This window comes from Anser anser (assembly GCF_964211835.1).
Source record: "Anser anser genome assembly, chromosome: 3".
Lineage (NCBI taxonomy): Eukaryota > Metazoa > Chordata > Aves > Anseriformes > Anatidae > Anser > Anser anser.
The window spans coordinates 47,988,777-48,001,907 of NC_139722.1; the positions used below are offsets into that span (position 1 = coordinate 47,988,777).

At 37.2% G+C, this 13,131-nt stretch overlaps 1 protein-coding gene across 2 annotated transcripts in view; it reads right to left on the reverse strand.

The window, feature by feature from the left end:
* PREP (prolyl endopeptidase) overlaps nt 1-13,131 on the reverse strand; it is a 102,899-nt gene that overhangs the window by 34,393 nt on the left and 55,375 nt on the right. For both annotated transcript variants that reach the window (XM_083829576.1, XM_083829577.1), the window contains exons 9-10: nt 8,253-8,450; nt 2,303-2,406 (exon numbers count right to left, since the gene is read on the reverse strand). In XM_083829576.1, the coding sequence (XP_083685702.1) occupies nt 2,303-2,406; nt 8,253-8,450 (302 nt within the window). The remainder of the gene's footprint in view (nt 1-2,302; nt 2,407-8,252; nt 8,451-13,131) is intronic.

The following is a 13,131-nucleotide window of genomic DNA, read 5'->3' on the forward strand; positions in this document are numbered from 1 at the left end:
TCACTTTCTAATTAAAATGTACATTTTATATAATCTTTTTAGCCACAATATTTGTTATGAGCTCAAAGTACATGTCTACAAAGAGCTCTGCATTTTCCTCGGCCTGTTACATCTCATCCATAGCTTGATGGTTTCATAGGAGTGATTTCACTTAACTTTATAAGCCTTAAACTTAGCTAAGTCTTATACGTGAGAAACAGGTGCCTCCAATGAAGTCTCTATGTTACTCAACTGAGATACCACTCTGAGCCTTTAGAGACTATTTTGTGAACCTACCATAACATTTCAGTTCAACACAAGTGTGGTTTTAAGTAAGTCTCCCCACCACTCTTCTTGTGTTTTGGTTCACACAGCAGAGAGGTTTCAGTGCATGCAGACTGGATTCCTTCTGGATGAAACTCAAATAGCAGATACACTGCATGAGTACACCAACCAGGAGCGCTTCAATCAGTTCACAACACAGGTCTACAGCTAGTTCTAAGTAAAACTGACAAAAATGGGTACTGGATCGTCAGCACAAGCCGTTTTACTCTACAGATCTGCTCGTGTTATGCCATGCTGCTTATTATTATAGATGTAGCTGATGGCCTTCCAGGGATTATAAAGAGACCTCTGGGTAACCAACTGACACAACGCACGTGATTTCAGATTGTGAAGTGCAATAAATCTCTCTCTGGTGTCCAGATATCTTACCTCCACTTGGCTATATACACTGAGTGACAGATTGTCATAATGGGATCATTTAATAAAAGTTTACATCATTATAAATCAGTAACCTGTTGTCCTTGTTATTGCTATCTGCCAATCTTTGTTGACGCCAAATACTTCATTAGCAAAGATTTTATTCTCTAGATTGCTGTGAAATTTACTGAATGGCATTAGACCTTGCTAGGAAAGATATCACTCATCTCTCCCCATGGAGAAATGGTTTGTAGACTATCCACATACATCTTTTTTGACACTACTCTGCAAACTTTTAAATCCAGAGGCCTTTGTTTTATCAACGCAGAAAGTCTTTTAAGAAATTTGATCCTTTGATAGTTTTATAAAGCACCCATGCAACCTTCCACTTCCAAAGGGCAGCAAGCATGTTTGCCATGAAACAATTCCACAGAGGACAACTACGTTTGCCTTTTAACTCTTTATTCCTGGAGTCCCAATGAATTATTACAATAGTAGGAAACATGTAAAACAGAATTATGCAGTTCTAACCTACTACTTACTAAGTACTGCAGCAACATCCCATGGTCCCAGTCCCCTTTGGTAGCAGGCAGCGTACAGATAGAATGAAAAGATCCCTGTCCAAAATCATTTAAACTTCTAATATCAAAAGATGTTAGACCTGTACAGTAATTGCTTCATGGTGTTTTACATTGGGAATGTTACTTACATATACGTATGCATGTATTTTAAATTACTCTTATCTTTTGTTCCTTGTTCTAGTTGCGCCAGCACTTCAGGAAAAGGGTCTAATCCTGTTTTTATGGAAATCAAAGTGAAATGTTTCAAGTGTAACTGCACTGATACATTAACATACATAATACACTACGTCACTTCTTGGAAAGGTGGACAGAGTAGGGAATTCTTATATAACGTGAATGAAAGTGATTTTTCTGATCACATCACTAGATATTTTCCTGCTTTTGTCCCAAATCATCACGGTTAAGACATTTCATACTTCTCTGGCAGACTTCACATATTTGATGCTAGTTCTGAATGAACAAATGCATTTCCTTCTTTCCTCCCACTGTCTTCTTGAGGTCTTAGAGGTCCACAATAGAAATCTGTGGCAAAAAACATCACTATTTTCATATACGAATGGTGGGAGGAAAGAGAGTTTTATCTATTATTGCTACTTCCCACTGTGGGCCCTGGCATACTGTGGAAGTGCTGGAAAGAAGACTGATTATTCCATCTTTCCTCTATTTCTTCACTGTCTCTTAAATCTTGCCCTATTACACCCTTATTGGAGCCATGCCAAGTTGCCCTGCTGAAAGAAATAAACATATGGAAAAGAAGTAGCTTGATGTTAAAACAAATATCAAAGAATAACATAACATACACAAAAAAAAGAAAATTATAGAACACAATGCCTTTTATCAGTAGACGCCTGCTTGGTTACTTGTAGGATCATCTTCCAATCTCTAACAAAACGTAATGCAATGCCTTCAGAGCACTACGCTTCCCACACAGACCTGCAACCCAGCAGGTAATGAAAGCACTCTCACCCTCAGCCAAGCACAATTTTGTTAAACTCTTATGTAAGTGATTAAAAGAAGACAGAAGGTTTCACATTTATTACCTGAATTGTCTGGTAAACCGAAGGATCAAATCCTTTCACAGTCACCTCCCGGAAAACTCTTGGCTCCAGTTCCTCTTTGGTCAGATCACAGTGATAAATAATACCTATAACAGAGTGCAGCTTTGTCAGCTCAGTGTACGGGCATCATTAAAAAGATGCTGGTTGAGGCACTGTGATGGAGTAATGAAAGCAAAGGTAACTCAGCAGTGTGAAAAACAGTAGCTCCTGATACGTTCTTTCAGTTGAAATACATTAACATATACATATATGCACTTCATCTAAGAGGGCTGCAAAGGCTTTCCATAAAGACAGAATAATTCTGGCTGCCCAAAGTCAGTATTCAAAGTGGGTTAAACAGACAAAAAAAAATGTTTTAATGAAGTTACATAACCTTTCTTGAAAATGATAAAATTGGAAGAAAGAATTACGAAGTCCACTTTAAAACATCTCCTCCATAGCCAACAGCCTGAGAATAAATACACCAAGAATTTTATTCAAATCAACATTTTTCTCTCTATAACATGGTGTTTTTAAATTACAATTCAAACAGAACCCTAGATAATGGAAAGAGCTGGGCATCTCCTTGAAATTGTGGCAGAGTAGCAGAGGTTACCTATGAGACTGAACAGAATTTGGGTCTACAACAATTTATGTTACATCCTGATCCTGAAGGCTTGAAGGCAATTTGGCTTGCTTGAGCTGCACCTATGATTTCCAAATGATTGTGCACATGAGAAAATTTCTCTCTATGAGCAGTATAAAACTTCTAGGCTTTAAGGTACTTTTTCAGACTGCAACAGAGGCAGAATCACAGAGACTGTAGCAGTCTAGACACTACACAGATGTGTAATTGGCCAAGAATAATTTTGTATTTAGACCAAGTCACCTATTCTGTCAATCAATCCTGGTAACACTTGAACACGTGCCATACAGGGTAAGACCTTTAGGAAAGGGGCTCAGGCTAACGTCGTGTTTGCACACTAGTTAACATACTACAAAATCCTACGATTCATGCATACAGTGCAGATACATATGATATATAAAACTACCCGCAATGTTAATTATTCTGGTTTTTCTGCTTTAAAACCAGATGGTCTCTGCAGAATTTTAAATGTGTATTAAGGAAAAGAACACTAAAAGTTGAAGGCAACAAGCCCTCTATAGAAATTCTCACTGTAATAAAATTAACCAAGGTGGACAAGACTTGATTGAAATAATGCTATATTGTGTATCTTTTAGATAATTACTTCTGTTTTCCTGAAAGTATTACAGAGGTTATGGCTATAAAAATTATATTGAAAAATGAAATAGTGAGGACACATCTGATACAAGTTAATTGCCTCATTAAATCATTTTTATGGACTGTGGAAAATCAAAGATACAGATTGGCAAAGAAACACAGACAAAAAGCAATACTTCTAATAACTGATAAAGCCTTTTTCCATAATGGTCAATTAATAGGGGAATAAAAGGAGGACCACTCTAATCTGCTAGGAATACTTTTCCTTCATCGCACGTGTCACAAAGTGCCTAGCAAACTTAACTAATGCGGGGTGACAGATACAAATAGGCATTAAAGCAGCATTTCCCTTACGCATAAGGATTCAGAAAGTGATGTGAAAACGGAAAACATACCAGCTGGTCACAGGCAGGGCAGTTGTTTTACTGCTGCCCAGAGGAGGCAGAATAGCTAACAATGGTTTTCAGGGAGTGGCAAAGATGATTTTTATGGTGTCAAAATCTAAAGTTTTAGAAGTCCTTTATTCATTATTTCAAATATTTCACTATAAGTATTAAGCATCAATATGTCAGATTTATTTGTTTTTCATTAGGAAAAAACATTAACTTTATGCAAGTGCAAATAATACCGCATTCTAGCAGAAATGTAGGAAGATTTAGGTTAACCAAGGACCAGTCCTATAACTTTCATCTGATTATTCCACTGATAAAGGTTTTAGTCAATTAAAAAAAATTATATCTATCTATCTATCCGTATGTATCTCCACACATTTACCTAAAAATTACCTCCCTGGTCTGCTTTCCTCACCCTTTCCTTATTGCCATACATTTTACCTCCATTTGTTCCCTTCCTCTTTCTTCAAGATTCCAGGTCCCTCTGCTACACAAAGCAAAGCTACTTCATGGTGAATTTTCTGTACATGCTAAGCACTTGGAGAAAAGGAGAAAAAAATCTGCCTAATCGATCAGTCAGAGCAGCCATTGCTGGCTGGCTGGCAAGCCAGGAGCTAAAACAGATCTTGGGGCTCTTCCCCTCCACATGTTTAGCAGCTGCAGAGACTACTAAGATGAATGGCACAGGCTTGTAAGACCAGCAACTTCTGGCCCACAGAGAGTGGGATATGAATAAGTGAACTATCTAAACCATCAAGTTGGGATGAAGTTAGGTGTAAAAGCAAGAGTAAGAGTGTCCTCAAGCTCCTCTCCAACTAATTGCAATGATCTGAGTGCTGTTCAAAAGTTTTTTGTTTTTTTTTTTTTTTTTAAAGGAATTGGAAACATCTTATTTCTGGTTGTACAAACAATGAGATAATAGGAAAATCACCATGCTTCTTTTCTGCTATGCTAGATACATAATTTTGATAATCTGACACAATCCTTTCTAGAAAAACTACCAAATCTATCAAAACTAGCGTACAGCCATTTTGTAATGCAGCTGTGCTCTAACTATTAAGACAGCAAAACTATACAACAGATGTTATAAGAACATTTTTGATCATCTTATCATTCATGATTACTGATAACTCTGGAAGAGGCTAGAGATTCTGGCTAAAGATTCTCCTCTCCCTATGTGAATCCTGTCCTTTATTAACTATTGAATGTTTGGGAGACAGAGCAAAAAAAAAAAATCAAAACCCACCAAACAAAACAAAACCCAGAAGTAAATACATTTTTCTTATCATATACTGACTTCAACTTGACAACTGTGTAGGAAGTCCTTTCATTTTTCATAATCCAGCAATATTTATTAAGTGTGCTACACACATACTATGAAATGCTTTGGGCAGCTCTTGCCTCATAGGATTGTACAAAGGGGATTCTTACAGCACCCCAAAACTAAGGTGTTGTAATGACAGCTAGTAAGGATGCTATGCATAAATGGCATCACAAAGCTATCAGAGGAAGAATTTTTGTGACTTTTACTAATGTTCTTCAAAATTGTGATGAAGATCACATTAAATCCCAATTCAAGCAATAATTAAGCAATACTTCACAAGCCTTTCCAGGCTAAAGCTTTTGTGAGTATCATCCCCTTAATTACAGTTTTATACTACCATCTATGCCATTTTTATGCAATACTCTACATGACACAGCAGTGTTGCAGTGTCTTTCAATGCACAATGTACTTTCTCCATGGTTTTGGTCCTTCTGAAAATGAAGTGACAAATACGACTGTCATTCAGCATATTCTAAAATACATCTATTAAGCAGTCCTAAGATGCGGTAGATGTGACCTGTTTCTTCTCCACCTGTAGGAAACAATCAGTTTTAGCTGGAAAAATTAGACTTGAAAACTTTCCAAGTGTTAACAGACTTTGGCTTTGCCTCTACTCCAGAGAAATGCTTTTTCATAGCTTATAGCTCTGATGTGTACCCATTCCAATGGGTGGGCACCCAGGTACTTTGGCAAAAAACAGATATTAACTCAATGTTTTGTCATTAATACTGACATTAATTTATGAAAACTAGAAAAGTTTCCCAGTTCTTTCTCCATGTCGAGTTGAAGAGAAAAAGGAAAAAAATAAGCTGTTTTTCTCTTGAAATCTTTTACAAAACAGATTCCATAAAAGATCAAGGCATCTTCTTTTCTTTAGAAAACATACTTCTGAGACAACAATCATAACTGTCCTGGTGTCTTAATTAAAAGTGACATATGCTCTCTGATCTTATGTGAAGTATTCCCTATGTCAAACGAATCATCTGATGCATTACCTTCAAACCTGAAAACTGAAATACTCAAAAGTCATTATGAGACACTCACCTTAGTCTTTTATCAAACCATAGAAATTGTACAACAACATTTAGGTTCTTTTAAAAACTACAAAGGATGGATTTCAAAATAACTTATCAGTATGGGATTATAAAAGCAGCAGCAAGTGAGCATTGCTATGAAGCTTTACCATCTAGTTTACCCGACTGTTACTGTTAAAAATGTATGTCAGGTTTAAAGTAAGAGATCGTTCAAAAAGTCCAAGCAGATTCCAAAATAACCTAGCATGCAGGGGGTTTAGCTTTGTATCTCTTGTTAATGCAGTGACATCATTACATGACTGGGAATCCCAGCATTAAATCCCCGTGTTTGCTCTGAAGATGACCCTTTTAAAGTTCAAAGTAGTACACCAGGGATACTGGCCTTTTTTCCTTCAAGTCATTTGTATCTGACTGCAGCAATAGAAGTACTTCTCTGTTGGGAATAAACACCACTCGGTAACGTGGCTTTCCTGAACAGTACACAATCAATACTGCTCTTAGAAGATAAAGTGTTTTTTTACTGTTATTGTTAAACACAATACAAGGAACATTGCAAGAAAACTTTATTTTAGTTTTCACTATTGTAAGTTAATTCTAATTCCTGCACTATATTATCTCCTGATTTACTTCAAGTTCATAATGAAAGTATGAGTTAAAATTCAAAATTTTTATTTGAATTCCCACAAGCTAATATTAGTTCTCATTCTACCTTCCAAGAAAGTTCTTGATTTGTTTGCATTTCTTCATAATGTCAAGCAATCAAAGGCTTGGTTATATATAAGTTTTGCACATCTATAAACATGCCAGAGTCACAAACAAAACTACTGGATTCTAAATACGGATGGTGCAAGAGATCTAAAGTTGATTCCATCTTGCAACTAACACTACCACATTTTGTGCTTTGCTCTGTACTGAGGTCAAACCTGTCATTACAGTCATGCCAAACCTACCTATTTCTATACTCAATGAGCAGAATGATACCACTTTGGAAAAATGGAATGTAACAGTAGGGGAACGAATACCACTTTGATAAGGAAAACTCTCAACACAGGCCTATGCTATCGTAATGAAGATGGCCTTCAGGATATATTCCTATTTGCAACGGACTTTAGTTCTCCTTCTTCCCTCTCTGTAATTAGAATCCATGTATTAACCTCAACAAAACAATACCTATCTAGCTATATTATGCTATTTCGAAGACTCTAAGCTTTTAATTAGTTTTGCTTTGACCTCTTTACACCCTCATTTTTCTCTCTAAATGATAGTAATCACGTGAGAATCTCTGAAAACATGAATTACGAAATACAGTGAGAAATATGCCTCAATATTGTTTTTAGAAAAAGTCCTTTCCAGTTGGTTGTTCATTTTCGTAAGTAAGATGCAACCCAAATTGCCATCCTTAAAGCTAGTGGGAGCTTAAACAAGTAGAAGAAGAACAAGTAGTAGAAACAAGGATATAGACAAGACTGGGAAATTTGTAAGTTTCCTTAGATCCAACTAAAGCTGTTGTTCAATTTAACATGTATTTTCTGGAAGAAGAAAGAGGAACCTTTGGTTTGGGACATAGGATAGCTTTAAAAAGGATTCACTGTCTGCACAATTAACTTGCTTTTTCAGGTGAGAAGTGCTTCTGTGGCAGCAGTCACACTAAGCACACGCTGCAACACCATTTGTAAACTTTTATTTTGCTGTATGAAGCAATGAGAATGCTAGAACTTCATCTCTAGCACAAGACAGTCTTTTGTAGTTTCTGAATACAGATCTCAAATGTTAGCTGGCACATTATTTAGGCTTCACAGATCATGGACTTCTCCACTGGTACGTGCTGAAGTGCTCAGGTTGCCGATAGGGTGAGGGAAAGCAATTTTATCTGCATCTTAGATGTACCTAATACATACTAAACAACAGAAAGCAAATCCCCAGGAAAAGGAACAATACATAAGAGGAAAAAAAATCTTACCTGGAGATAAAAAGGAAGTAAACTGATAGAATATTTCACTATCCTTCTTTTGACCACTATATCCCACAATACTGCCAACCTCTAGTGGGAAAGTCTTGAGATGTGCACCAGTAGCTAGATCATGAAGTTGCAGGACATTCTTCACATCATGCAGATAGCACAAAACCAGGAAGTTGGACCTCACACAGGCAACCCATTCTGCACAGTGTGGAAAAGAAAAACAAAGACATAATAAATACAGATTTTTTTGCACAAATTGCACAAAAGAAAGATCAGGTAAGAGCTGACTCAAATTGTTTAGCATACCTTAAAAAAAAAAGCACCAACCCTTCTGACATTGACCAAATTTAACTCTTAAAGCCTTAAACGCCTTCTGAAACCAAAAAAATGAATCCAAACGTAAAAGCTGACATCCTTTGGACATGCACTAACCATGTAGATTTACATTTATGCAGACATAAAAAATGGTTTAACCCAGAGTTTTTTGCATTTTTAGTTTATGCATCAGTATTGTTCTTAAATATCATATATTTCAATGAAAGAAAGACCAAACAAAATGACCACCAAAAAATTGTTTTAATTTTCATGTATTTCCATAAGTATTGCTGGCAGAATTCAAATCATCATGATGTAGACTTAAGCTAAACTAATAACAAAAGAGAGACATGTTATTCTGTACTTCACCGTAAGTATAGAACCTAGAGGCTACCATTCATCCTGGTTTTACCGCCAGTATTCAGGAGACTATCCTTGTAACCAAGCTTTACTCAGTATAAGGAAAGGGCTGTTCTGAGCCCTGTGATGTTCTCAAACATGCCATTTTCAAAAACCAAACAAAACAATGACCCTCCCCTTCCCCCCCCCAAAAAAATATAACAGAACACCAAACCAACACCTGCTTATTCAAGAAATCCACGTTTTTAAACAGCAGTTTTGAGACTATATAGTAGGAGGGACAGGACACAGCACAGTGACCTCAGCCTGGCATACAGACCCAGGAACAAATGGCACTGCAGAACTTCCTTTCCTTTATGCCTCTCCTGACAGTCCCGAGCCCCTGCAGAGCTGCGGACCTCAGATGCGCAGCTGTGCAGGAACGAGAGCTGCTGCTTCACCAAACTTTTCGCGTACTGATTTTTTCCCCAAAAGAATTACAGAAAAAAACCCAAACCATAGAAATGGGAACTTTTTCATGGAATGCCAATTTTTTAAATTCTACTTTGGAAAATCCAAGCTAGAGTTAAAAACAAAAGTTTGGCCAGGCAGTTTCTATAAGACTCCCTGCAATTCTCCTCATCATTTCACTTCAGTCCCCATCTTTCTATCCTGTTAAGTGTATGACTTCTTAAGGTCTTCAGTTCTCCTAGACTATACCTTGTCACATCATCTTTCCCATCTCCTGAACCACTGGATTTGGATCCTTAATATGGCACGACACTATCTATTTACTCACGCACACAGGAGAGAGATTGAAACCTCTTCCTCCCTCCTAGCCTGTCTGTCATTTAAGAAACTGGTTACCCTACTTTGTAATAAAGTATTTCAAATTCTTCTCATTAATTTGCAAATCAAATACAAATAAGGCAAAATACAAATAAGGGTAAAAGTCAAGAACAAAAAAGGATAGAAGGAGGGACTTTTGTTTGTTTGTAGCACGAAGTGAGGCTGTGGTTATTGCCTTCTTCCAACCACGTATATGCTACTTTTGTCCTGAAAAGTGCAACCGGAAAACCAAATCATAGACAGGGTACCAGCATTAGACAACGTCTTATCTACTGGAATCAAAACCAAAAAAGATGGACTCAAATAAGCAAGAAAAATGAGGCAGGACTGACTGGAGCACACTGCAGTGTCAAAGTAGCACTGCGAGGTGTGGAAGTTTAAAATACCAACACAGGAGGAAAAGACAAAATAAAACAGAAGCAAGAAAAAAATGACTCGTTTTCTGTCTTATACTATTTTATATTATTCACATTTTAACAGTTCTTTCCATTTTTCTCAAAGCCTTATAAAACCAAGTGATTTGAGTTGTACTGACCACAGCCTTATTAAAAGCATCTTCGAGCATTCAGGTTTCAGAACAAAGTTCAAAGACATATCCTGTGCTCTTTACTTCAAGGATAACAAGCTCTTTCTGAATTGTAGGTCAAAACTCATTACTCTGCAAAGCACAGCATCTTGAACTGTCTCTGCTTTTATATACAGTTCAGGTCCATCATGATCCCCCAGAGTTCGAAGACCTTCAAATCCTAATAGGTCCAGGGAGTCTGCTTTCCTCTCAGCTTGTTCCTGAAGAACCAGAAAAATTTAACTACTCTGACTTTCTAGCCATATGAATTTGTGACAAACACTACTCCGCAAAGACCACCAATGAAATTACTTTTTTTTTTTTCCAGGCTTTCCAACTCCCTCATGAGTTTGTAGCCTAAATCTGTAAATTTTTGAGCCAAAGCCCCAGAGTACAACACTAATTGAAATTTCAGCCATGAAGCCATGACCTGAAATAATAAGATACAGCACAACATAAGATTGTCTATAAATTTTATTGCTGTGTAATTTTTGCTCTGGAGTGACTTCAACCTCTTAAGTGAGACTGGAGAAGAGAATAAACTTCATAACTTTGTTATATCCAATTACAGGTTTTGAAATATAGAACCATTCCTAGCTGTACACACAAGGAGAATATGCAGTCATTTCAAATATTCATTACGTTGTCGTTGCACAAATCTGCCAACAGTCACATGTATAACTGGTTTATTAATAAAAATCTGAATTAAAAAAATAACATCCCTACAGTAACATCATGCAGTAAGAATCTGGTCTTGTGAATTTGTTAGTATTATCAGTAACGTCTGTGACTAAAATGTCCAGTTTTACACTGGAAATTTCCTGATAAAGTTTCACAAAATGGATTGAGATACTGTCAGATCTACCTCAAATGTATATAACATGTAGCTCTGATTCAGCAAAAAATACCTTTCAGGCAGTCTTTATTTTAAAATTAAATTGTGATGAACCTTAATCCCTCGCTAATTTTTTAACAAAGCATTGCAATTTAGTGGATGTTTTCATTAAGCTGAAGTACACGAGATATTACTCTTTTCTTAAAAACGATTCAGTTGCTCAGGGGTAAGGCTCCTGGCTTACCTGAGGATTTCTGCTATGGAACTTGCCTAGGAAGCAGCAATATTAACTTCATCACCACCCCTTTCATTTACAAATTGAATGCTTTCAGCAAGGTGAAAACAACAGATGAGAATACAGTGGGAGATGTTTTTTGTCTCTGAGATTTAGGAATACAGCTTCTTTGGCATGCTTTTGTTAGGACTGGTTTGGTGCCTTGCTAACTGACTCCAAAACTTCCCGTAAGGCAATCTACATAGAAATGTGTAAATCAAAACATAACAAAACAATCGAAGCAGACAAAAGAGCAGAAGAAAAGAAGACACCTTAAGAACCAACATTTATATACATAGCAAGCAAAAACAACGCTAAATTATTAACAAGAGCTATTTCTGACTGCAAGCTGAGTCTGTTAGTCCCATGATCAGCACTGAGAACTGCAACTACCCTTGAGTTTGTTTTGCTAGTCAGCCTCTCCGGTTTTGCTCATGCTCTGAGAAAAGCATCCTGCATGCCTCTGCACTTTCTTGAAGCTTTTAAGATTGTGTGCATGCAGCTTCGCATGTCTAGAAGTTAAGGCTGACATCATTGCTGTAGGCTCCCTTTACAGACAATGGGCAGAAATAAGCACCTTTAGGATGCAATTCACCCAACTATATTGCCTACCCTGATCCTGGACACTGTGAATTGCTTACTGAGCAATTTCTCTACAGACTCACAGGATTTTTTTTATAGGTTTACCATCTGAAAACTCTCCAACACACAGGGTCAGTTTATTTTCAGTTAATACCAATGGGCAGATGGGTTGTTCTCACATTTTTTTTCAAGCTCAGGTACACCTAAATTCGTTAATTGTTCTGCAGCATACCTACAATCCACATCAGGCAAGGGATTTATTTTACTAAATAACAAACATGTGGATGGTTGCCTTTTCCAACCTGACCCTTTTGGCCTCAGCATCAGAGATGGATGGACACATTTGGAAGCACTAGTCAGTGCTAAAAGCAAGTGTAAAGGATTATCATTGGCACTGCCCAGTTCTCTTAGAAGATGACGATGTCCACCTTGATGACTACATTGTTGAACAAAATTCTTCAACTGCTACATTTGGGCTAGAGAAGCTGTTTGTTAATGCTTTGAGCTCAACCATATCTCTTTAATAGAAGTGGTCTAGTTTTCAAACCTTTTCAAAATCCATACGCTGATACCTTCCAAAAGCTAGCTTACTTTGGCACCTTTCACAACAACACTGCGAGAGCCAAACTAATGCCATGCATATTAAAAACTTATGAAATAGTTTTAGGAAAAAAACACTGAATCCTCACTGAAATGTTGAGCCCTCTGTGCCACTAACCTTAATTACTTATACCAGTTCTGACCTTTCATTTCTGCAGCAGTAGCTACAGCATGCTAAGTGTCCCAGTGTACAAACATGTTTTGACAGACGTAGGTTGAAATGTTGATGGTGGAAGATATGCCAGGACAGAACTATGTAGTCATAAGAAGAAACAGTTGAGTTAGTTTCTGTACAATATGCTTATGCACCCACTTAATAAATAAGAACACATTTGAATGGGCTGCCAAAGCTTTAGCTGAAAAATAGACCTGCAAGGCCATTTTGGGTTTCTTTCAGCATCACAGATGGCAACCGTAAGTTTCAGCGCCCTGCAGATTAACAGGTATGCATGTTGATCTCAAAGTGACCCATAACCACCACTCAAGCCTATCTACAGGCAGACTTGAAAGTAAAGCATTA